This window comes from Chiloscyllium punctatum, chromosome 22 (assembly GCF_047496795.1).
Source record: "Chiloscyllium punctatum isolate Juve2018m chromosome 22, sChiPun1.3, whole genome shotgun sequence".
NCBI lineage: Eukaryota > Metazoa > Chordata > Chondrichthyes > Orectolobiformes > Hemiscylliidae > Chiloscyllium > Chiloscyllium punctatum.
Window position 1 is genome coordinate 41,349,992 of NC_092760.1, and position 26,772 is coordinate 41,376,763.

The window sequence follows — 26,772 nt, forward strand, 5'->3', positions numbered from 1 at the left end:
GCATGGCCAGTTCACCTGACCTGCACATCTTTTGGTTTGTGGGAGGAAACCCATGCAGACACAAGGAGAATGTCGACCAAGGTGAGAATTGAACCTGAGTCCCTGGCGCTGAGAGGCAGTAGTACTAACCACTGAGCAGAGCTGGATCACTGATCTTAAGTTGAGCTCTGTTGCCCCCTCACTCCCCCTAATTGCTTTGAGTAACATGCCTAGGTGGCAACTAAGAAAACCTTTCCCATTAATTATCTTTAAGTACGACAGTGTGTGCACAGATTCTATCTTGTATTTAAAAATAGCTGGGAGTGAATCACATCATTAGAACTTGTTTCAGACTTTGAGTTTTATCATCAAAAAAGGTGACTAAATGCATTCTATTTACAGAAACATACTTTCTAAATGTAATGACATAAGATACTTTTTTATTTTTGTAGCTTCTTGACAGAATTACTAATGTTTGGAACTCACTTTGAATGCGGAGTGCTCATTTCCTCTCTTGCCTAATGTTATAGGTGCTACACTGATATCGTGTATCTCTTGAAATTTCTATTCTGACTGTCTCTGATTTCAAATGTTTGGTTCTTTGAAATATTCTGACACACAGGTGCTGGAGCCCATGATTTTAAATAACTGACAACTGAATTTTAAAGGAGCTGATGGTTGTAAACATAACTGAACCAACCCTACAACATTGCTTATCTTTTGAATTATATAGCTTGAACATAGTTATTCCATTCTCCCACCTGTAGTGTTGGAGCTGATCAAACCAATCCATGCCATCATAATTTTAGATTAAATAATTGGAATTTAATTGCAGCTGACTTAGTCATAGCACAGAAACAGACCCGTTGGTCCAGTTCATCTGTGCTGACTAGACATTCCCAATCTGACCTTGTCCCATTTGCCAGCACTTGGCCCATATCACTCTCAAGCCCTTCCTAATCATATGCCCATCCAGATGCCTTTTTAAATGTTGCAGTTGTATCAGCCTGCAACATCCCTTCCTCTAGCAACTTATTCCAGACATGCATCATCCTCTGTGGAAAAGTTACCCTTCAGGTTTTTGTTTTTTTTAATCTTTCCCCTCCCCTTAAGCCTATGCCCTCTAGTTTTGGACTCCCTGCCCGAGGAATAAAACCTTGGCTTGTTAACCTATCCATGATTTTAAAAGATCACCCCTCAGCCTCTTTCTCCATGTTCAGCCTGTTCATCGTCTCACTTTAAACTCAAACCCTTCAGTCCCAGCAACATCCTTGTAAATATTTCCTGCATCCTCTCCAATTTAACAACATCCTTTCAGTGGAAGGGAGGCCAGAATAATATGCAGTATTATAGGTAACCTCATCAATGTCTTACACAGCCGTAACGTGACATTCTAGCTCCTGTACTCGATGTTCTGACTAATGATCTGACAAGTGTGCCAATCACCTTCACTAACTTGTCTAACCATGACTCCACTTACAAGGAACCATGCATGTATACACCTGGGTCTCATCATTCGTCAACACTTCCCAGGGCTCTAGCATTTAACTGTATAAGTCCTGTCCTTATTTGACTTATCAATAATGTAACACCTCACATTTGTCTAAATTAAACTCTATCTTCCATTCCTCAGCCTATTAGCCCTTCTGATTAAGTTCCATTGTACTCTAAGATATTCATCTTCACTGTCCACTACACCACCTTGGTTTTATCTGCAAACTTACTAACCACACCTCCTATATTCACATCCACAACATTTGAGTGACAGACAAAAGTGAGCCCAGCACTGATCGTTGTGGCATATGCTGGTCACAGGCCTCTAGTCTGAAAAGCAGCCCTCCACCACCACCACCCCCTCTACTTTCTGCCTTCAAGCCAATTTTGTATTCAATTTCTTTGTTAATCTAAAATTTGATGCTATGAACATTATATTTTTAATGTGCTGCCAACTGACATTTTACACTTGACTCCTTTCATTTCCCAGGGCTACATATAATAACTTCTTTGCCACTGGGCACACATTTCTGAAATTCTTCTTCACTTTTTGTGTCAGGAAATTGAATTCAGTATTGCGTTAGTTGAAGTCTTTTGCTATGAACGTGTAGTTTTTGCACACCTTAAGCAACTCCTTATCTTTTGCTTCCCTCTGTTTCTCCTGCTATTTGGTGGCTTAAAAAATGCACCAAGTAATGCAAAGGCTCATTTTATTTTATTTTCCTTAATTCTAACCAAATGGGATTCTGGCTTTGACTTTTCAAAGACATTCTCTGAAGAATAAAACAATACTCTGAATTCTCATTGGAATGTTGATTTACAGTTTTTTTTCCAGTAATGGTATTGAAAGGAACATTAAATATTGCATGAAGATAAATATGCAATTTCTTGTTTTAGTTTGAATCAGTTGGTAGCATTATTAAGCTACAATCCCATACTGCTGGTTTGAGTCTTCAATATTTTCAGGATTTTAGTCTGCAGTAAAGCTTTGAGTGAACAGCTGTTGGGGAATCTTCCCCTCATTTTATATTGAGAAGAACTGTAAAGCTAAGTTCAAAGTCAATAATGTACGTAATGTTTTCTTTTTGTAGTTAACTACCTTGTAGCTAAAATGGTGCTCCAAGTGGCAACTTTGTACACTCTTTGCTACTCCAGTATCCCTATGAGTACACATGACAGTGACACTTAATTCTGAATTCTTAAATTCCTTCACTTGCTGTAACTGGCCAGCCAGTGGTACAACCCCGGGAAGATAACACATAAAGTGGGATTTCTGATGCCGTTTCTCTTAAATTTATGAAAGAGCTCAATGGTGGCAATTCGTCTTCTGTGTTGTGACTTGATTTTTGAAGAGTCAACTATCACGCCAGAACAAGGCAAGGATACATCTGCATCTGTTTGAGTCTGTGATTCTATATGCAGCATTCCAGGCCTTTTTCAGTGCTATGGATTGCAAACCCTTGCTCCATACAACTGTGCAGTAACATCTCTATGCCAGCCATTAGACTGGAACTGTGATCATTTTGGCTCTGCCATGGTGAAGCCTTCAGTAAATTAATTTGCTTCAGTTTTTGAGGCCTTTATGGCCCTTTTTTGAAACTATCTGCTTTCCTTTATATAGTGCTAGAGCAACAACAGCAGGTACACCTGGATACCTCTGGTAGCCAGTGATGTCTCCAGGTTCTGGCCAAACTTCCTAGACTGTTAGATAGAGGTTCTTATCCAGTCTTGTACGGTGCATCAAAAGAAACCCCGACCTAAGTGCTTTGAAAGGATGAAAAACATGTGTTTACAATGTTGTAAAGCCAAAGAATATTTTATGGTTCATCAACTTCATGAAAGAGGAAAAAATATATAGTGAACCTTTTTATCATTTTTGTGACATTAATTTGTCCTTAAAATACATTTTAATTAGTTAAATAAGTATTTTGTATGACTCTAATCAGCCACTTGCCTCTGGACTTCTTTCAGTTTTGTTTTTGGAAAAGAACTTTTGAGGTATCCTGCATTTTATAAATCTAAGCCATTTTATGCCCCCTCTTTCAGTTTGTCATCTGCCCTAAACTTGGGAACAGAGTTTAGCCATTTAGCCGTTGAGCCTGATCAGCCCTTTGATAGATCTTGACCAATGGCTGGAACTGACATTGTGATTTTTGCATTCTGAAAGCACTGCTCCTAGGATGGTTGTAGATATGGGCTGAGATTTTTTTTAAAAAACCCATATTTAGCGCAGTGTGGGAATGAGCTTCCTGTAAAATTTCATTGAAGTCTGTGCAGCTACTTCATTTACATTTTTGAAACAACAAATTGTTTTCAGGAACTACTTTGAGTTATGGCAGGTTCAAGATGCTGGTAAATTCAAGCTAAGAGCCCAGAATTCTTTAGGAGGGAAAAGAGCAGACTTTCCCAGAACGCACTCTGCATATTCGCTGCTTGGTTCCCCCTTCAGTGAAGTGAACTGTACTTTGTGTCTGACAGCAAAGGTTGATTTTATATCTCAAATATCTTCTGCCAGTTGAGGACCTGTTTTGGGTTGGGTTGTGTTTTGTCTGGTTGTTCCTCCTCTGACTTTACCTGGGTTTTTTTTTTTCAGTGTCACCAAGGTGATATACAAACCCAGGTCTCTTGGCCTCAAGGAGAAAGTGAGGGCTGGAGATTAGAAGTGTGATGCTGGAAAAGCACAGCAGGTCAGGCAGCATCTGAGGAGTAGGAAAATCAATGTTTTGGGCATAAGCTTGCCAAAGCACATTCCTGATGATTCCTTTCAACTCCCTTGGCCTCAAACCAGTGCAGAGTAAGAATGGAACACTTTGTTAGACAAAACATCGGTCTCCGAGGGAGAGACAGTTTTAGATATTTGAAACAGTCATGCAGTCATCAATGAGGACATTTTTTTTTAGGAAATCCCCTATCAAAGATGATCTTGGACTCTCACCCAGTGTGGCGGACATTAAAGCCTCTATTAGACACAGGAAGAATAGAAAAGCTGCAGGAGTAGTTGGATTTCTGATGGTGAATTTCAAACTTGAAGGAGCTGAGCTTACCTTTCATCCACAACAACTGTTCCTGAAAATCTGGGACAAGGCCGAAATCCTTGTCGATCTCTGGGACGCCACCATCAGCACCTCTTTTTTTTTCAAGAAAGAAGATAAGACAGTCTATGGGAATTATAGAGGAATCGCGACTCTGTAATACTGGGAAGATCATCACCAAAATTCTTGTTAGGCACCTTATCATAATTCCGATAGAAATCCTTCCTGAAAGCCATTGTGACTTTTGAACAAACCATGGAATTACCGATATGATTTTTCACTACTCAGCAACTCCAAGAGAAATGCCAGGGCCAATACTAACCACTCTTTACATGGTCTTGATCAACTTGACCAACCATTTTCACTCCAATCAGGAAGTGGTATTTAAGGTCCTATCAAAGGCTGGATGACCACCCACATCCTTTATCTCATCCATGGCACTATGTCAGTGATCCTCACCAGTGGTTATATAACACTTTTTTTTGAGATCAAGCAGAGATGCATCATCACCCCTTCCCAACCATTTCTTCATCTTCACTGCCATCATTCCTCATCTTTGTCAAGAACAAGCTTCATAGTGATGTGGGCATTGTCTACAGGATGGACAGAGAACTTTTCAACCTCCAACCAGTTGAAATCCCAGTAGAAAACAGCATTGACCTCATTTGTGGAACTTCAGTATGCAGATGAAAATATCACCTTTGCTCTCTGTCTGAATGGAATCTTCAAGCCTCACTTACAGCTTTCACGGAAAGTTATGGAAGAATTAGCCTCCGTCTCAGGAAATCATGCGTCCTTTGCGACTCATGCCAGGTCAGTTTCAAGTTCACCTCCTTTTTAAGATTGACAAAGTCCTCACTTGCCATCAATGGGGTAATTCAACATTTTATCCAGTCTGCATGTGCTGCCGAAGGATGAGAATCTTCCACTGACGTCTGTGCTAGTACCAGATCCTTTTATACAAGGTGGTCATCTTTCTGACTGTTCTGTATGACTCTGACTACTTGGATATAGATGTCACATCAAGGCCTTTTTTGAGGTACCAGCAACATGATTTGTTTGTGATGGGTTCTTCACATCAGCAGGAGGACAGCCATACTAACAACAACATCCTTGAAGCAGCTGACAACACCAGCATCAAGAATATGATCATCTGGAATAAACTGGCCATGTGTTTCGGTTGCCCAAGTTCCAACTGCCAAAACAAAACCATCTTCATTCAGCTGCTCAAGAAAGATACTCGAATGTGAGAGGTGAACAAAGGAAGTGTTTCCAAGATTCCTTGAAGGCTTCACTCAAGAAATAGAGCATAGATGTCAATCCATGGGACACTAACATTCAGAAGAGACTGACTTAGAGGAAACTCCTGTGTGAAGGGGCAATTCTTAAGAACATAGGGCAGCAAGAGGAAATGCAGGAAATGAACTGGGAAAAAGGAATTCCAATGGTCTCCAGGCCAAGGACCAATTCTAGCTCCTTGAATCACGTGCCAAATTCATGGTCAGAGATGCTCATCTAGGATCAAATTCATCAGCCACATGGGGGCCGCCAGAGCCCATGTCCACCAAGGAAATTCCCTGTCGCTGGTTAATCATACTTGTTAGCAAGTGCCAAATGACAGTAAAGGTCATGGGTTGGCGATCCCATTGCTTTGCATGTACTATTGAATTACTTGTTTTCACATATTAAGTATTATTATGTTAGCTTTTCAAAACTCTTTGAGCTTTTTCCTGTTATCCAGACTGGCCTGTATAGGGATGTTGTACGTTGAGTGAGTGCCTGTCTTGTGATTAGTTTGTCCTCTCACCTAATGTTTTTTGAAGCAGGAAGAATCGGTCTAATGGTCTTGTACGAAACTGACTGCACTTAATGAATCTTTCACCAGTTTACAATCCCATTTTGTTCCTAAAATGGGAGGGTACGTGTTTTTCAAAGAAGTTGCTTACACCACTTAAAATGTGGCCAGCATAAGCAGCCATTTCACTTACTAATCTGAAACACATCCCATGCTTTTGGCTTGCTTCCATTCCATTTCTTTCCATTTTTCTGTCTGCACTGCAGCAGGCACTGACTCTTGTTTGACTGCAATTCTATCGCTGCCAGCAATCTTGCAGTGACAGTGGGACACCTCAAATGGCACCTTTGCATGCCTGATCAAACCCTGATCTCTTCCTCACTTGATACTGAAATGTTCACTTTACATAACTTGTATTCCTGCTGACTAAACTTGTGAATTGGGTTTATGGAGTACAAATAGAATGTCTATTAATAGGAGAGAGGTGGTGGGGTAACATTCCCCCGTTGCACATCATCAGCAATGGAACCAGACCCCATTTGGACCAGATATCCAAAATGAGCTTAGCCCTAATTGCCAGTTTTTGGCCCATATCACTATTAAACCCTTCCTTCCTGTTCATATGCCCATCCAGATGCTTTTTTAAATTTTGTAATTGTACCAGCCTCCACGACTTCCTCTGCCTGCTCATTCCACACACTCACCACACTCTGTGAAAAGGTTGCCCCTTGGGTCCCTTCTTAAATTTTTCCCTCCTCACCTTAAACATATGCACTGTAGTTTGGGATTCTCCTTCCCTGGGGAAAATCATTTTGTCTATTTAGACTATCCACGCCCCCTCATGATTTTACAAACCTTTAAAAGGTCACCCCTTAGCCTCTAATGCTCCAGGGAAAATAGCCACAGCCTATTCAGCCTCTCCCTATAGCTCAAATCTTCCAATCCTGGCAAAGTCCTTGTAAATCTTTTCTGAACCCTTTCAAATTTCACAACATCCTTTTTATAGGAGGGAGACCAGAATTGCGTGCACTATTCCAATAATGGCCAAACCTATGTACTGAATAGCTGCAACATGACGTCCCAACTCCTATAGTCAAAGCATTGACCAACAAAAACAAGTGTACCTGACACACTGCCTTCGCTCTCCTATGAACCTCCACTCTTAGGTTTCTTTGTTTAGCAACACTCCCCAGGACCCTACCATTTAAGTAGATAAGTCCTGCTCTGATTTGTCTTACAAAATCTCTTATACATTCATAAAATGTTTATTTTAAAGTGAATCTTTTAAAATTGCCTGGTATTTTGACTTTTAGGAATAGACTTGAAGGTAAGCTACTGGTATTTTTAAATCCAAAGGAAAAAAGATCGTTATTCACACACATTCCCAAAAGTGTAAGTGCCATAACAGACACCCCTCCTCGGAGGGGGAGGTGGGGGGTGGTGCAGTAGTGGTCATGTCACTGAGGTAGCTGTCCAGAACTCCAGGTTAGTGTCCTGAGACATCAATTCAAATCACATAGATCCTAAAAATTTTGAGTTAAACCTTCCTGTATAGAAACCACAAAAGATCACCACCTGATAGCCATCCCTTCTGCAAGTGAATCACTTTTTAAAAAAGTCCACTATATGTAAATTCTACTTAGTTTGGAATATGATAACTGGGGCATTTTATGCCCCGTAAGAATGTCCTTGGGTGAGACCAATGTGTATGCGCACCCATGGATATTTAGTTGGGAGATTACCTGTGTAATTTTGTTGCTGTGTGGCCTAAGTAACAATGTCCCTCTGAGAGCTGAACAAACTATTGGCCTGGCTATAAAGCAGCTGCAATAGGCCTGAGTCTACTGTAGTTCCAGCAGATAGCAGCAATTGATACTGACACTGGCAACCCCCTCAGTCCAAATGTCTGGGGAATGGAGTGATTCCTATGTTGATTCTTCATTCCTGTGGGTCGCAGCCCAGGGATGGTTCTTTAAGTCTCCGTGTTGGTGTGTGGCTTTTTATTTGGCCTGGCTGGCTTTCTGCCCTCTATTTCGCCCTGAAAGCACTGCTTTTCCTGTTGTTCCATGAACACTTTGCATTCTGTTTCTCTGTATGATGTAATGCCAGTTGGTGGTTGGAACCCCCAAAGTAAAACTGGAATGTTTAGCGTTTGGTTCTAAAATGTGTTTTTTGTTTCTAAATAAGGGCATCTACAGAGACCAAGTAACTGCAAATGTGAAAAATTGTGTGGGACTGATAGGATGCAATAGCTAGAAACTTCAAATGGACTGGACATGTTGTCTTTGTAGTCAGAAGTAATCAAAGGGGCTGATGATCCTGTGCTCAAAAGCAAGCCACCCCCCTGTGGATTAGGTCTCAAACTGCAGAAATGTTGTTCCTTTTGAAGAACATAAGAACAAGGCTTAGAAAACCAGTTTCAACTCTACTGGAGTGTACTAGTAGGAGTGAATGTTGTCTGTACTAGCTTGGGTGTGAGCGTTTTTTACAGTCCAAGATCTACTCCTGAGTCACTCCTGTGTTGTAGATTTAAAATCTGGGTGCCGCAAACTAGTTTAAACTAAAGGAAACAGGACAATAAATTGACTCTCCCTTACCCTGCATATGGAATTCAGTCATGGTCAAAAGGGATAAGACCTATAGAATTGTAACTATTCTGCAAAACTAAGGATATTGAAATCAACTGTCAACATCCGTGCTACCTATAAGATGTCCACTACAATAGCTGCTATGTTCAATCATCTGCTCTTTTATGAATAATTTTGGAGACCAATCTGTTTTTTTTGAAGCTGATCTTATTCACCTTTTTTCTTGTTTTTGACGTTATTAATTCATTTAGAAATTAATCTGTTCAGTGAATAAGCTTTTTCCTAGATAATGACTGATCATTAATTGACAAACTTGCTTAAATTTAAACAGTCGGGTTGATGCTCATTAAAGGCAGTCCCCTGGGAAATGAACCAGGGAATAAGCGGTCACCGGTTTTGAGTTGAAATGGATGCAGTGAGTACACATTCTTTCTGTCTGCAAAAGTTAGGGTGCTATGTATGTGAAGGTGTACCACACTGCAAATGGGACTGGCAATCTCCCAATTGTTTGTGTAGGTTTTTGTGTGCACAGACTTTATTTAGTAAATGTTGTTCATTGGGAGTTTTGCAAGCATTGCCTGGTTGGGTAGTTTAGTTGCAAACGACAGTAGGAATAAACTGTTTAATGTAATCTGCCAGTCTTTGTGGTGTACCTAATATCTCCATGATGCTGAAATTCATGCAGCACACGTGATTAGTTTGATGTCTACATCTTGTTAGTGGTGCTCTCCACTCAGTGCTACTGCATAGTAACAGCGTGAAATGAAAGAATTGATTTCCTTTTACATTGCTATTTATTGCAAATTGTCCTGATGAAAAGCTTTGAAAAAGTTTTTTTTTTCTCTGCAATATGCAAATCCTGCAGCACAAAATGATTAATGACTCCAGCTTTAGAAGCTCGGAAATCTCTTGCCAGGTTTTCCATCTCAATCCTGTCATCTGTGCAGATGGACGAGAAGATGCAAACACAATCGGCCAAATGGCTTCACTCTGCACCCTACCAATTCCCGTAAGGGAAGAAAATTTGAGGATAAATGCCCAGTCTTCCCAATGGAGTGTGGTCGCCATCTAGTGTTTCTTAAATTCTGATTTTTCAGTTACAGGCTGTGGCCTGCAGTTGACTTTTATCTTCACAACTTGTAATGTTTTATAAATGTGTGGATTCACAACTCTGTCCCTGTTCACCATTTGAAGTTTTTTTTTCAATTACTTGTCCTTGTGTCATTTTCCTATTCAGCTCTGCTACTCTTTTTCTTTCCACTGTAGATCTTTATTCTCAATCTTTTGGTCTCAATGCCTCTTTTACTTTTACTTTTAATCCCTTTATTTTTCTTATTCTTTCACCCTTGCTCATTCTCGGAGTCTTTACCTCTTTTTCCATCCTTTCTCTTGTCCTTCCTGTATCGTTTTTCTTTCCTCTCCTCTCATTTTGTACCCAGTTAAAGATTTAACACTAAAATGAAACAACAAAACTGCAGATGCTGGAGATCTCAGACAAATGATAAATAAAAGTTTCAAGAGAACTTGGCTGATCTGACTAATCTTTGAAGAGAAAAACAGAAATCTGAGGAAGGGTCACTGGCTTCCATGTTGACTGTTTCTGTCTCCACAGATGCTGCCAGACCAGCTGAGTTTGTTTCTCTTTGTGAAAGATTGAAGCTGTGCTGTGTTGCTTTGACTGAGTTATACCTACTCCTGATGGTCCTAATTTGTTCGTCTCATCAGGGATCAGAAGCTAACTGCTGGGAGCCAGTGTTTGGCCAGTAAAACTGTGCTCAGCACCTGGAAGGAGGCAATGCCTGGGGACGATGAAGCAGGATCTGAGCAGCATGCAGCAAAAGCTCAGCAGGAAGCCTCTGAACCCATGAGCGAGGAGATGCTTCGCAATGCGTACCACCTCTCCCGGCTGCGGAGTTCTTCTGTGGAAATACGGGAGAAAGGATCAGAACGGCTGAAGGAGGAGCTGGCAAAGGCACAGAGGGTAAGAGTGCAGGTTGCAGTGTATGACTTCAAAAGCTTTCTAGTTCTGCTTAATGTTTTAGTCTAAATATTCATGTATTTTGTTGAATGATGCTTACTTGAGAGGGTACAAGTAGATAGAATAAAACTGGGTTAAAGGAATCTGGAGTTTACTGTCTGCTCTACATTTTTGATTGTGGCAAATGAAATGTTAGCACATCATTCCTGAGCATCAAATATTTATAACTGAATATGATGGAGACATCTTGCACTTTAGATATGTAGTAAAGACGATATAAAAGCTAGAGCTGACCATCTGATAATTTACCCCTTTTTTTTTAACCCATCTATGGATAAACATTACCATGCAGCAGGAAGCATCCGTTAATTGAGCTGGTTGGTTATTTTTGAGGATTCCACTTTGGGATGTGAAACACACCTCTACCTTGACAGCTGAACAGCATAGAGTTGACTAGACTGTGTAGCCTCTTGGTCTGCATTGCATCAAATCACCTTACCGTCAACTTTTGACACAGCTGATACTCCTATACAGTAGCATTGTTATCATTGTGTATTTTAGCCACCCTTTGTTTTAGAACTCATTCCATCTTTTTAGCAGTCTTCGCCTGTTAAAGCTATTATGGACTACACCTCACAGTCCTGTCATCTTTCCATTCTTAGCTCACATCTGATGTTCACGCACATAAGCATTTACGAATAAGTGCATCTGGACAGGGATTTGGAGCATGACAGGGGTGATTATATGTGGGGTACAGGGTAAGGATGAGAGAAATGGTGCCAAGGAACAGAAGCCCCTGACTTTTCCTGCTGCTTAATGAGATCATGGCTGATCTGTGATCTAACTCTATATACCTACTTTGGCCTGTACCTCTTCAGACCTTGGCTTTACAAAAAATTATCTGTTTCCAATTTTAAAAATGAACTGCAATTTGTGGAATAAAGTTCCAAACCTTGACTACTCTTTGAAGTGCTTCTTACCATCTCTCCTAAATGGTCTGAGCCTAAATTCTCAGACTAAGCCCCATTGTTCTAAAGTCTCCAACTAATGGAAACAGTTGATCTTTATCTACATGTCCTTTCCTGTCAGTAGCTTGGAGATTTTGCTTAACCCCTAACCTTCTAAATTCTAGAGAAAACAGGCATATTTTATATAATCTGTCCTCCTAACTTAACCCCTGAAGTCCAGGTACTGTTCTTGTAAACTTGGTGTCGTGTGACTTCTGAGAATACAGAGTATTGACCAACAGGTTTATTTGAAATGACGAGTTTTTGGAGCTCTGCCCCTTTGTCAGGTACCAAAGAAGCAGTGTTCCAAAAGCTTGTTATTTCAAGTAAGTCCATTGGATGATAACCTGGTGTCATGTGACTTCTTAGTCCACCCAGAGAATGGCTGACTATTGCCAAATTTACTTCCATCCTGGGTGAAATTATCACCAAATTGATATTAAGCTTGGAGCCATTCCTGGTTCTGTACTGCATTGGACGCTCCATTTATTCTCCTAAGCCATTGATGTGACTGACATGTCTTTGTTCCTTGTTTTAGGAGCTGAAGCTCAAGGATGAAGAATGTGAGAAACTATCTAAAGTGCGGGAGCAATTGGAGCAGGAACTGGAGGAGCTGACAGCCAGTCTCTTTGAGGTATTGCCAACTCTAGGCTTCAGTCAGTCAGGAAAATGGCGCCTGTGCAATGTACTTTCCTCCTAATCGGATAGGTTTACTTCATGCTGTTTGCTACGTTGACTATTGGAAGAAAACTGTAGTTTTTAAAAACAAAACTCTAAAATGGGCAAATACTCATTTGGGATTAATTCCTGTAATTAACTTCTGTTGGCCTCCCTGACTCCTTCATGATTTTCTATATTATAAAGTTCTTCCCCTCCACTTGACTACTTGGAGAGTAGAAGGATCAGGTTTGACTTGTAGGTTTTGAGTGGACTCTCACTGACAAAGGAGCTGCGTCCTTTGAGCTGGTCTGTGATTTCTGGGGCTTCAAACCTGGGTGTTTGATGCCCATATATTCTTGAGCTGTTGTCCTTTGACCCTGTCATCTAACCCATGCTCTTTGCTCATGGTCAGTAATTGTTACTGTTTCTTATGAACAGGAAGCGCATAAGATGGTGCGGGAAGCAAACACTAAACAGGCCACAGCTGAGAAGCAACTCAGAGAAGCCCAAGGCAAGGTAGGTAACTTCTCCCCACCATGTGGTCAGACATGTGTCCCACAAGCTACCTGATGACTTGTAGGGTGATTCAGAACGATCTGTAGCATTAAAGCTTCAAGTTATAGCAACATCTTTTTCAGAAGGAGCTGACCCTGATCTTCAATATTGACCATAGTTTGTTGTGTAGTCTCCTGAGTGGTTGAGGTGATTAAAGGAAGAGGGAACTGAGATGAGAAATCTCTTCACCCAGAGTGGTGAGCCTATAGAATTATTTTCCACAAAGTAGTTGACAGCAAAATATTGAATGCTTTCAAGGAGTCATATGTTTACTTTGGAGCTATGGAGAAAAAGTGGAAATGTAGTAGTGAGTTGGATGATCAACCATGATCATATTGAATAGTGGAGTAGGCTTGAAGGGTCAAATGGCCTACTTTTATTTTCTATATTTCTGCTTGTTAAAAGTTCAAATAACGTTTGGGTGTCATTGAGTACATGCAAGATGTTCCAGGATTCTTTATACCATTTTCTGGATCTCAAACTTAGAATTTATTTTGTGGTAAAATTTTGTAGCAAAACAGTGGGTTTAAAAGGACAGTGGCTGAGTGAATGTGAAATTACCTAAGAGACCACAAACTGCCATGCATAGTTGTTTTTCAGACTAGAGAAAGCATGTGTGCAATGGTAGACCTGAGAAGTCACAGTTGGGTCCACTGCTTTCTTTTATATAAAAGTAATGACCTGGATTTAGGAATGTGCTATAATTTTAAGGATTGCAAATGTCATGAAACTTAGAAATTAAAGCAGGTGGTGAGGGGGCAGTAACTTGAGGAGATAAACAAACTGGTGAAATAAATAAGCACCTGGCAGGGAAAAGTGTGAAGTGATTAATTTCATTAAGAATGAGAAGAGGCAATGAGGGAAATGAGACACTATTAAAATAGTGCAAGAAGATAGAGATCTAGATATGAAGAGACAAATCCTTCAAAGGTGACATGGCAAGATGAGATGGCCATTTCCTTAAAAAAATCTAATGCAGGCTTTTTCATTGGAAAGATTGGTGTGTGAAAGGAAGGCAGCTGTGCTAATCTTTTTTTTACAAAATGCTAATTAGCTCACAGCTGGAGATTATGGCCAACTCTCCGTCCCACACATGAAGAATAGGATGGGCTTGGAGATGGTTTACAGGGGGTTTATTAGAATGGTATCAGTGATTTAAAGATTTGTATGTGGAGAGACTGCGGACAATTTGAAGGTATTCAACATCTTGAGTAGTTTTGGTAGAGTAAATAAACTGTTTCAAGTGGCAGAAGATTTGACAATCATTGGGCACAGATGTAAGGTGATTGTCAAACAAAAGCCAAATACAACGTTGGCTATGACATTTCAGCTGAATGAGTCATGATGGTCTGGGATGTATTATCGGGAAGGCTGATTTGAATAAATGTCCGTGTTCAAAAAGTAATTCACTAACACCTTTTTTTTGGAAGGGAAAGCATTTGCTGGTTTGTGAGGGAAGAGGAGGATAGCTCTTTTAAGAGGTGCAAGCACAGTGGAACTAATGGCCATCTTTGCTGTATCAACAAATCTCTGATTTCTAATGGTCCTTTTGTAGATTGTCGATGGTCCTGTTCCTATATGAAAATGTAAATATAAGTTAACTTTCTTTGGATGCCTCTCAGTCCAGACTCTCTTTTTTCATTTAACCTGCCTGATTCACTCGATGGGGATATTTTCCTCCTGTGGATCAGTAGTTAAAATAACAAATTCAGCTCAATGAAGTCATCAGAATCTAATTGACACGAAGACATATCCTGCAGTTCCCTACAAGTGTCTAATGCATGTGCTCAGAAAAGTACATTTAAATTGGGGGAAAATGTGGGATAGGAGCAGGACATTGGCACGGATCCTCTGAGCAATTTTAAACTGAGTCCCAACCCCATCTGCTCAGTTTCCATATTGCAGGTCTTGTTACAATCAATTCTTGGGTGTCTGAAATTAATTGGTTTGTTCTTCAGGATTAGCATCCACTACCATATTCAAGTGATTGGCTGGGTAATGTTTGACTTTCTCTGTTTCCTCTCCCCACCCACCCCATCTTAGATTGACATGCTTTTGGCTGAGGTAACAGCACTGAAGACCCTTGTGATTACATCTACACCATCTTCTCCAAATAGGGAGCTGCACCCCCAGCTCCAGAGCCCCTCTAAGGTGGTCTTTAAGAAGGGCCATAGTCGCAACAAAAGCTTGAGTAGTGCCATTGTGACAGCAGCGACGCAGAATACCCAGTTAAAACCAATCAGCAAAGATGGTAGGGAGGTGAGTGTGGAAACTATTCTGATCACTCTCTGTCCACTTGTCTGTCTCATTAGCAGTCTTCTCCTGTCTGCTTCTCCTGGCTTGCTTGCCTTGCTGTCTTGTCTGCTTGTTTCTCATTCTACCTGTCTGGGTCGAGATATGTGCCCCTCAGTGGGAATGTGATTCAGTACCTTGTTTGATTAAATGTGACATCAGCAGAACAAATCCTGGGTAATTTTAACTCCACCAACCCACCACTGGGGCAATTCTGTAGGTTTGCAGAGATTGAGATAGCTGGGGCCTTGAATCTGTCTGCTATAACTCTCTAATGGCTCTGCCACTGGTAAACCTGAACCTCGGTACTAAATTGATTTTGGAGGGTTGGCATCATGTTTATTGACCTAATACCTGGCCTCGCTCAAAAGCAAGTGGTGGAAGCCCCTTGTCAGCCCTGATTAGGGGAGGGTTAAGGGAAGTGTACAACAACATATACTTGTAACTGTCCACAAAAATGCTCAAGAGTTGTTAGTGACCCCTGAACGCGTTTGGCACTTTGAGAGAATAGTGTTTGATTTAGAATTTAAAAATGGGTGAACAATCAATTAACGACTAAATTTATTCATCAACTGGGACCTGATGCTATCTTAAAAGGCATGCTGAGTTGAACTCACAAGAAGTGCTCCTTGAGACTATTGGTTTATGGTCAATTCCCTGTCTGTCTGTTCTAATATTCTAACTCTGCTAACACTGATTTTTCATGGTGCTCCTGAAGGCAGGGGTGCCTACTCTCCTCTCTCTGCTGCTCTGCATCGTACCTGGGAGGGCGATTTATGTCACACCTGAGCCGTATGGGCATCTTACCAAGCCATCGTCAATGCAGGAGCATCAGGTACAGTTGTCGCTTGTGCCCCAATTGTCCTGTCATAGCGATGTACTTTGTGTTTACTCCTCTTGATGTTAAACTAGGGTTAAAAAGAATTGAAGGACAGAGTGTTGTGGCGAATTAAACCCTCCAGCCCAGGCTAATGGCTAATGCTTATTCTGCTATCTCGGAGACAGAAATGAGCTGAAAGGAGTTAGGGTTTCTTTATTTTGTTTCCCAGTGTGATTTATGGTACAATATAAGCAAGGGCACGACTTTGGAATGCCACTAGAAGAATGAAAAATGTGCATCTAGAATAATTGTGTTGTAAGTGACTTATTGGAGTCAGAACAGGTTTATCATTTCATTACTGGATTAGTGGTGCTGGAAGAGCACAGCAGTTCAGGCAGCATCCAATGAGCAGTGAAATCAACGTTTCGGGCAAAAGCCCTTCATCAGGAATAAAGGCAGTGAGCCTGAAGCATGGAGAGATAAGCTAGAGGAGGGTGGGGGTGGGGAGAGAGTAGCACAGAGTACAATGGGTGAGTGGGGTAGGAGATGAAGGTGATAGGTCAAGGAGGAGAGGGTGGAGTGGATAGGTGGAAAAGAAGATAGGCAGGTCTGACAAGTCAAGGAGACAGTAACTGAGTGAAGAGCTTCAGAGCAGAGGAAATGACCTGGGAGTTGCAGTGGGAGAGGGACTCCCTGAGATTCTTGTAGAGAGAGGAGGAAAACTTCTTCAAGGCAGGCATCCTTGCAAGAGGATTCGCAGTAGGGTTAAAATCAACAAGGTAAAATCAATGACTGCAGATGCTGAAAACCAAATACTGGATTAGTGGTGCTGGAAGAGCACAGCAGTTCAGGCAGCATCCAACGAGCAGCGAAATCAATGTTTCGGGCAAAAGCCTTATCATTTCATTTACCCATTAGTAATGTGAAGCCATTGACGGTTTACTGCCATTCCACATCCATACTTACAAAAAGTGATGAGACTGAAGGAGTGTGTGCTTGGTGCTCATGGAGTCATTGAGGGTTAATGTTTGGGGAGTAGGGAGAATACAAGTAGCCTTGGCACTAAGGGATTAGAAGGAGATGCTTGCTTACCTGCCTGACCTCTGGTTTCAAGGTAATACTGCTGTTACTGATGCTCGTGTCTTGCTCCTTGCAGATCGACCTGATTTTATTCGAGGAGTTCCAATTGTGGAAGGAGGATCCAACCCTGGATAAGGCTTGTCCATTTCTGGAGAGGATTTACCAGGAAGATATCAGCCCATGCCTCTCCTTTGCCAAACATGAGGTGAGCTTAGTGGCTGAAAGTAGATAACTATTTGGAATGAGCTGATGTTAGACAGAGCACAATGATTGCCTGATGGCAAATAGAGTTCTGGAGGATGAATTTTTAGCTTCTGGAAAGCCCATAGACCTCACGTTGTGCCTGGACTGGTGCCTTTAAGGGGCAGCTTGGTGCTCATGGTGTATGAGAATGAGTTCCTTGTTTTTTGAGGTTTTTTTTGTACCTGATTTCTGTTTACCACTTCTGGGAGTTCCTGATGACTGCAGTTGAGAGTTATTTAACACATACTTTATCCCGCTTTTTGCTTCCAAACTTCTTCCCAGTGTTTGGTGGTTCAACTTTTCAAAAGCACTGTTTGTGTTGACTGGAGCACTTCAGCAGCAGGATGGCAAAGAAGTCTAACAAGTGAGGCAAATAAACTGGAGGGAGACTGTGGGCTGCTTTTGCTCCCTGCCTAGAGAGACTGTCTGCATTGGGGATGGGACCAGAGAATGAGCAACATGATTGACTTTTTATTAACTTCAATTGGTTTACAGGTAAAATAAAACTCTTGTGAACAAATATTGAATTGCGCTTGTATTTAATAATGTTTATTCTGTTTCTCTTTCTTGCTGTCCTGCTTGACTTGCATGCTCTGATTTTGTCTTGCACTCTACCTTGCTATATGTCCTGTTTACTTTTGCCTCTGCTCTCCCACGATCTGTGTCTTTTTTTTGTTTGCGTGCTCTCTCTCTCCCTGTCTCTCACAGCTGACTGAAGCAGTCCAAGCTGCTGTGGAGAACAATACTTTGAGTATTGAGCCAGCTGCTGCCCAGGCATTACCAGTCGTCAAGGCCTCAGCAATAGAGTGTGGAGGACCAAAGTAAGAGCACATTCTTCACTCTTATAGCCTTTGATCTGATTTATTGTTAATTTGGTCTGATTCTCCTCTTGATTTAATGTTCTTTCTCTCTTTTAGTGGGTGGCGGGCTGAAGTGTTGACGTAAGTGTTTACATGGATATTCCTGATCCTAATAAACACTAACTTTTTTTAATCACCCTTTACTCACAGTATTAATACAGCTTCTGTAAACTCCATAGTGCCGCTGAAATCTATTCCTACTGGGGCTATATGGTCTTGCAATCTGTACTTTTCTGGATTCTGGCTCGGAGTTGTATTGGTGCAGTAAACACATTGAAACCAGCAGGCAGCTAATCTCCCAGTGTGAAATGTAGGGGACGCTTTTTCAATTAAATCTTTATTGGCTATTGTCCTAGCTATATAGCAGGCTTTCAAGTCCGCTAACCCTGACAGAGCTAGCTACAGGATATTTTTTGGGAAAATGGATAATCCCGAATTTGTGCAGCAGATGACTCTCTCTCCCCTGGGTGGTGCTGATCTATATAGCTAACACAGAAGCATATATGTATTCAAACTTGTTTCAAGGACCTTTGGGACCCATATGCAAATGTACTAGATATGTTTGGGTCAGACTGTTTGTTTTTGCAGAACATGCAGCAAGCACACAAGAATACCACAACCTGCAAGACCAATCTCCTTTAAGTCACAGACCATCCTGGTGTAGAAACATATTGGTTTTCTGTCGTTGGGTTAAAATCCTGGCCTTTTTTGCTCCTAATAGCATTGTGAGAGTATCATCTTCCCAGGGACTGTAAAAGTTCAAGAATGTAGCTCACTTCCACCTTCTCCCCAGGCAATGGGGAATAAATTCTCACCTTGCCAGTAACACTCATTCCCATAAATGGATAGAAGACTCCTCTTTGTCTGCTTGTTGCATGGCTTCTGTAATTGTATGTATTTGTTGGCTTCCCTCTTTTGTATGAAACCTGTTTTCAGCAATTATAATACTCTTTGCATTGCTTCTGAAAGACAGCATTAGCAATGACTTGAGCCCATCAACGTTATTTGATGAGGTGGTGGGTGGAGGGGAACCCTGTGTTTGTTTTCCTGTAGCTGCAGAGGTGTGGCCTATGGATCTATAATGAAGATAATTATTTCTTCTGCATGTTACTGGAACAGTGAGGCTGGTCATGAAATGAAGGCCGTTTTGATTCACGCAATTTCAATTTAGAGTTGGGAATCTGGCACCTGGTTCACCCCAGGTTCTGCCCTCACGTGGTCTATTTCAGAGATCGACAGGGATTTATTAAAGGACTAGGACAATTAATGATGGACCAGTTTACCATGCTAGTAAGTACAGTGGGCAGTGCCCTGGGGCTGGAAGGCCAACAGAAGACTGTCCAGAGACAGACAGGCAGTCCAGTTGACGAAGCGGTGAGTAAGGGAGAAGGAGAAGGCATGTCAACAATTTTAAACCTAGGACAGCCACAGTTACCTGTATGAGGGGTTGGGCATATCAGTAGGTTGCAAGGGAACATTTGGCATGTAGTCTACTGATGTGAGCAATGGGTGGGCATCTTGCACATGGAGATAATTCAATCGGTGTTTAATGGACTTTTTGGTTATCTGAGGATTTGGGAGTGTTTATTATGCAGTATATCTCTCGTAGAAAATGTGTGTGGGGGGGATGTCTATAGCTATTGGGCTGAATTTTTAAATGGTGCGGGGTCTGGATTGGAGGCTGTCAGGGGTATGACTTTGTGGCTAGCCTCTGTGTGCTGGCTCACTGCCACAATCCCAAATCCTGAGTTGTCCAGGTCAACAGGATGGACTTGGAGCAAACAATGGTGGGAGACAGTGGTGATGGATCAAGAAAGGATCTGCCCCTCCCCCATGACCCATAATGGTGGCCAGGCCAGAGGTGTGACTGTTAGCTACCTCATTAGACAGGCTGTCCCTCATGATCATGGCCAGGTAGCTGTGGCTATTTGAAGTTTTAAAATTGTTGACCTGCCTTTTCCTTTTTCCTTTTCCTCCTCCTCCCTTGCTCATCAGCTTCCAGCTTAGTCCATTGGGCTGCCAGTCTGTCTCTGGAGGGTCTCCTATTGGCCTTCCAGTCCCAGGGCACTGCCCACTGTACTTACTAATATGGTAAATCTGGTCCCTGTCATTAATTGTCCTAGTCCTTTAATAAATCCCTGTTGATCCCTGGAGTAAGGATGAACCAGGGGCCAGATTCCTAATTCTAAATTGAAATTGTGTGGATTGAACGGTCTTCATTTCACTGTTCTCTCCTCTAATTATGACTGCAGTTCTGACAGTGTTCTGCAGAGGGTGGTAAATGCCCAGCTTCATGAAATTTGTTAAATGTATGATTTCTAAATTAGACTATTCCCAGAGGCACTCACATGCAGACAGATAAACATGCTGAGCATGTGTTGTATGTACACTTCTAATGATTTAGGAAAAGCTTTTAAACATAATATTCCTTATTCAGAAATCTACCTCAACTACACATTTTCTCACTGTATATCTCATTCCTTCTCTTTCTCAAACGCATCTTTTTGATGCTTTTACAGTTCATTTTCGTGATCTTGGATTAATATCCTCCTATCTGTGTTGTACTTTGTGTGAAGTGTCCCAATGAACGTTCCTCTTTCCAACTCTCTTCATTCCAACGCAATTTAGTTTAAATTAGGATTTCTTTTGACTTTTAATAAAATTATAATTCTTTTGAAACTGCTTAATGGTTTTGGTGAAAAAGGAACAGGCACTTTTTTTTATTTGACTTTTTAAAACAATAGTCAACAATCTTTTTTTTTACAAGTTTGGTTTGATGGGAGCACGCTCAATTGCTGTGTTCAAACTTAGGCTGACACTTCAGTGCAGTACTGAGGGTGGTACCATCTTTTGAATTGATTTGATTGGAAGAAATCCCATTGCCTCTATTTGAAAGAGGACCATGTTCTCCCAGTATCTTCAATGTAGAACTCCACCACCCAGGTCAGATTTAACTAGTCACTTTTTGCTGTTCTGGGGTCTTACTTCGTACAAAATCGCTGCAGCATTTCGGAGAGTACTTCAGTAAGTTTAGCGGCTGAAAAATATTGCCAGTGTTGCCAAAGGCATAACATAAATGCAAGTAATTTCTCAAATTTGAAACCTTGTATTATATTGTGATGTTTCTACTGGAGTTGAAATTAAGGTTATAAAAAAATCTATCAAAGCTGGCAAATATTCAGTGATATCACATCAGCACAAAACAGTTATCTCTAGCTATTACACCTTCTCTTCCTCTGCTAGTGTGTGGACAGACAAGTGTAGGAGACACAGCCTGCAACAGCAGTACATGATGACCCTGTGAGCAATGTTATCTCTGTCTCTGTGCTCGCCCGCGTAATCCAAACTGTCACTACCTTTTCAGGTCACCCTTCAGCTCAGTCTACCCAAGGGATCTGGTATGTTCATCCCTGCTTGCTACTTCAGTATTTGAAACCAAAACTGGTTACGTGGTGTACTGTCCCCACTTATCCTTTTCCTGGAACTAGAAGAAACTGATCAATCCCTTTAGTACCAAAGATTTGTTCTATCTAGGTTCAGTGAACCAGGACTGTTGCAGTATGGAGCAGGTCAAGGTGCTTCTGCATTTGTCCTTGTCCGTGGCTCGGGAAGGAAAGAGATTTAACCACTGGGAAATTACATTTTATTTGGAAGTTTTTTTTTAATGGAGATAGAGATTAAAACACGGATGCTTACCTACACGTGTGCACAATACACTTACATGCCAGAGTGGGGGTTTAACTAATCAAGGAAAGTACAAGAGGACTGCTGGGAGTGAGCATGACTGCAACCCCTTATAAATCAACACCTTCAGCATAAATTAAAATTGTGTAAAATCTCTGCTTCAGGAATGTGCTGCTCGAAGGATTAATGGAGGGGCCTCTTTGTATCTGACGGGGCTGGAGATTGTTGGAATATTTTCCATGATTGTACAAGAAGGAAGTACTGTACCCCAGGGACATGATGCCAGATAAGAAAGATGATACCACAACAGTAGAGGAAGAAATAAAAGAATGCTTTTGCGCACCATACAGTCAGGCAGGCTGTGAAATGTAGAAGAGAAGTACAGGAAAATAAACATACTGGAAGAGGAAGATGGAGGGTAGAAGTATATGTTGAAAGTACTTGATTCCTTGACGTAGATAACAGACACACACAGTTGGCCACTTTACTTCAACACTATAGTCACTTTAATAGTCCGTCCTAGGTATGGTTCAGGATGAGAAATCCTACACCTGGAGTTAGTACAGGTCAGATGTTTCTTCTGTTGTGGAAGAATATACATCAACTGTCACTCTTTTTTTCAGTCAAGGCAGAATGTACAGAAATCTGCTGACCAGGAAGCGCAAGCCCAGCAATTGCTTTTTCTAGCCAGTTTTGCGCTGTGCCCAATTGACTTTGATAGAAAGAAACTTTGATTTCAATCCTGTTAAACTCATTTAACTTTGACACAATAGAATCAAACCTCTTGTATCATGTTATCCTCATACTGGTGGATATTGAAATCAATTTGCATGCAATTACTGAAGCTGAAGAGAGTTCTGGAAGGCAAAAGTGTTGGATTAATTTCCTGAAGTATTAAAAGGGCAAGTTATTGGAGAGATAGGTAGCTTCACAAGTGACACTTGTGGCAAGTTATGGGAAGTACAGAAGAAAATAGGTTAATATGTTGCTTGCCAAGGTAGGTTTGGAGGGGGTGTGTGGAATGCAGTCATTTTGAGGGCAAGTGAGGTTACAGATCACATTTACAGCACAGGAGGAGGCCATTTTGGTCCTCATCATGCTGCTGTTATGGCCACCCAAACTAATTCTGTTTTCCAGCTCTTAGATCATAGCCTCGAAGGTTACTGCACTTTTAAAGTAGTCTTTAAATGTTATGACAGTTTTGCCTCTACCATCTCTGGCAGTGATTTCCAGGCCCCCAGTTAGCCTCTGGTTTGAGAAGGTTAATGTCAAATGTCCTCTCAATCTCTTGCCTATCACTCTAAATCTGTGGACTGGCTATGGATCGCTCAACAAGAGGAATAGAGTATGTATTCTATAGAATCCCCACAGTGTGGATGCAGGCCATTTGGCCCATCAAATCTACATTAACCCTCAAGAGGATCCCACCCAGACACAACCTCATCCCAGTAACCCTACATTTCTTATGGCCAAGAGATCTTTGGACTGAGGTGGGGGGGTGGAAAAAGACCCAGAGCACCAGGAAGAAACCCACTCAGACAGAGGGTGACTGTGCAAACTCTACATAGTATCCTGAGGGTGGAATTGAACCTGAGTTCCCTAGTGTTATGAGGTGGCAGTGCTAACCACTGAGCCACCATGCTGCGCTCTCAAACCTCCTAGAACTTCATGCGTCTCATCTAGGTTTTCCCTCTACTGCCTCTGCTCTAAAGAAATTTGAACCTTTTGCTCTCAGGAACCTGAGCCAAACTGTAGAAAGCATTGCTGCCTACCTTGGAGATGCTTGACCATTATCCATTAGAAATGTACTTTTGAGATTTATGCCATCATTAATTCCTGTATTCAAGTCTTGCCCAAATTTGAAAAGGCCGAGTTTAGACTCTGGTGGATCCTTGCCTATTTAAATAGTGTGCACACTGTTGTTAACTTCCTGCCAGGATAATCCACTTGTCAGCTAGTTTGGTGTTTTACTGTGCAACTCTTTGTTCCTTCTCCTCAGGAAATGTGCACTGAGTGGCCTATCCAGAACCTGTAAGCATCGCATCAAACTGGGGGACTCTGGAAATTATTTCTACATTTCACCATCCTGCAGGTCCAGGGTATGTATAACTCAGAAGGAGAAGACTTGTGTTATGGTGTGTTGCAAACAGGATTTAACACACAGTTGTTTGAATTTCAGGATGTGAAGGATAACTTTTTTGCATTGCCCAATAACCGATATAAATACTTTTTTTTTGGAAAAACAAAAAGTATGTATTTTAAAGAAGAATCTGATTTAAATTGATCATCTGGACAACATAGATTTTTTTTTCCCCCTTTTTTTGTTTTCTTTGATCTGTTGTCCAGACACAGTTGAACCTTTTGAAAGAAAACTGAACGGTCAACTTCAAAGAGGAAGTGAGGACTGTCGATGCTGGGGATCAGAGCTGAAAATGTGTTGCTGGAAAAGCGCAGCAGATCAGGCAGCATCCAAGGAGCAGGAGAATCAATGTTTCGGGCATGAGCCCTTCTTCAGGAATGGCTCATTCCTGAAGAAGGGCTCATGCCCGAAACGTCTATTCTTCTGCTCCTTGGATGCTGCCTGACCTGCTGTGCTTTTCCAGCAACACATTTTCAGCAGTCAACTTCAAAGACTCAGTCAAAGATTGCATTGTGCTCTGGAGGATTTGTCTGTTCAGTTGTGCAACAGACTGAGTTCCAATCCCTGCTCATGGATTTAACTCCATAGCTGTTTACATGACAATGGAGGGTCTGTTTAATTTGACTTTTTGAGCAACTAGCTGGATTAAATGTTTGAGCAAGTTTTTTAAATGACAGTATCTCTTATTTTGTCAGATTTATAAGCAGTCAAGGAAAGTGTATTTTTTTCCCCAAGTGGTGTTTCAATGGTTATGCTTGCTAATTGAGTTTCCCAAAGGGACAGTTTTTTTTCTCAACTGGAGTTCGAAAGCTCTTCTCTTTAAGTTTGTGAGAGTTTCAAAGGGCTCATGAATTCTGTTCCTCGTGGTTACTGATTTGAATGGGTATGGAAATGGAATGATGGGATGTAAGAGGACATGGAGTCAGTTTTTGGGTATGGAGGGGATGGGAGGGTAAGAGGAGGCTGGGCTCTTTTGTGATTGTGGATTTGACATTTGTAATTGTGATATTGTCTGTTTCACAGATTACTGCTGTTTGCAATTTCTTCACGTATATTCGTTATATCCAACAAGGTTTAGTCCGACAAGATGGTAAGATTATAAAGCATCGCTTATGAATGTTCAAAGTTCATAGTGGCCTTTTCAGCATTTCTGGGATTAACATTAGAATAGAAGCAATTTTTAATAGCAACTTGATTATAAGCTGAAGGGATATGTAGAGTTCCTATAGCAATAGGATTACCACAGTGATTGAGTGGGTACTGGGTGAACCAGGATTGGTCTGAATAAAAAAAATTGAGATTTGATCGTATTGCAGAGACTTGTGTCCACAGGAAAACAAGGCTGCCACTTATTGTAATACTGAGGGAATGCAGTTCTCTGTTTGTATTGTGGTCTGGGTGAGGCATTTAAACAAAGGTCCAGTGTCCTCACTGAGGTAGCTGTAAACGATCCCATGACAGACTCCTCAAGGGCTGTGGAAGTTATCCCCGGTATCTTGACTAGTATGTATCCCCCAGCCACAGCAATAATTGTTAAAGTCTAGTTGTTATCACTTGTGGTATGTGGAAGCTTACTGTGTGCAGATTGGGTGGTGCTGCCTTTTCCAAACTGGAACAATGACCACACTTCAAAAGTACTTCCTTGGCTATAACGTGTTTTGGAACATCTGAGTTAGGGAAAGGTATTAGATAACTGCAAGTCTTTCACTCTAATTTATTTTCTTCCCTTTTGCAGTGGAACAGATGTACTGGGAAGTGATGAAGCTGAGGAAGGAAATGTCTAATGCTAAACTAGGATACTACACCGAGGAGTCTTAATCTCTGGGTTGATGCCCCAGATTCAGAATTAAGCTTCAAGTCAAGGGGCCATTCATTTAAACAATGGATTTAAACAATATGGAAAATGCCATCACAAATAAGAGCAGGAAATGAACAGGAAGGATGGTGATGTTCCTAGGGTGGATGAATGACTGCCTCCGTGACCTGGGCTATATTAAAAGTTATGTTTAAATGCCAAGGCATGACTATGGATAATATACAGGGTAATCTTATCTCATTAGCCATTGATCAAAGGTCTCGTAATTTGGATCTTTGTTGCAACAACCAAGAATTGTAAAACCACCACAAACCTTTGTGCCTGTTAGGCCTCAGCGGCTTAATTCCTTTTGGTAAACTGGTATAAAATGGAGAAAAGTGGTTCTTGGAGGACCATTTTGAAGGAAAAGTAAGTTTCTTCCTTTTCAATGTAATAATAGCGGAAAAATTGGACTTCAAGCTAGGGCATTAAGCCCAGCCATGATTGCAGCAATTTGATTTTTTTTTTATTTCCCTTCTCTGAGGTGCTATTCGCCAACTACTTTTTGTTTTGGAAGGAATACATGGGTAGGGCCAGTGTTGAGTTGGTTGAAATAGTCCTGTTACATCACATCAGATAGCAGCAATGATGTGGCAGTGATCTACAGTACAAGTATAGAGATTGATTCCTAAACCACCCACTGCCTCCTCTCCCAACTAGATAGTGGAAAGGCCACTTACTCCTACAGAAGAGTTCCTCAACAAACTGGG

The 26,772-nt window shown here is 41.3% G+C and overlaps 1 protein-coding gene across 9 annotated transcripts in view; it reads left to right on the forward strand.

The window, feature by feature from the left end:
- rab3il1 (RAB3A interacting protein (rabin3)-like 1) overlaps positions 1-26,431 on the forward strand; it is a 66,215-nt gene extending 39,784 nt beyond the window's left edge. For 5 of the 9 annotated variants that reach the window (XM_072592133.1, XM_072592139.1, XM_072592140.1 and 2 more), the window contains exons 2-12: positions 10,614-10,869; positions 12,412-12,507; positions 12,972-13,049; positions 15,132-15,347; positions 16,099-16,215; positions 17,357-17,485; positions 18,232-18,344; positions 18,441-18,464; positions 24,067-24,166; positions 25,231-25,297; positions 25,943-26,431. In XM_072592133.1, the coding sequence (XP_072448234.1) occupies positions 10,614-10,869; positions 12,412-12,507; positions 12,972-13,049; positions 15,132-15,347; positions 16,099-16,215; positions 17,357-17,485; positions 18,232-18,344; positions 18,441-18,464; positions 24,067-24,166; positions 25,231-25,297; positions 25,943-26,025 (1,279 nt within the window). In that variant the 3' untranslated portion in view covers positions 26,026-26,431. The remainder of the gene's footprint in view (positions 1-10,613; positions 10,870-12,411; positions 12,508-12,971; positions 13,050-15,131; positions 15,348-16,098; positions 16,216-17,356; positions 17,486-18,231; positions 18,345-18,440; positions 18,465-24,066; positions 24,167-25,230; positions 25,298-25,942) is intronic. The other 4 variants (XM_072592134.1, XM_072592136.1, XR_011963715.1 and 1 more) reach the window with 4 other exon arrangements.
- The last annotated feature ends 341 nt before the right edge of the window (positions 26,432-26,772 follow it).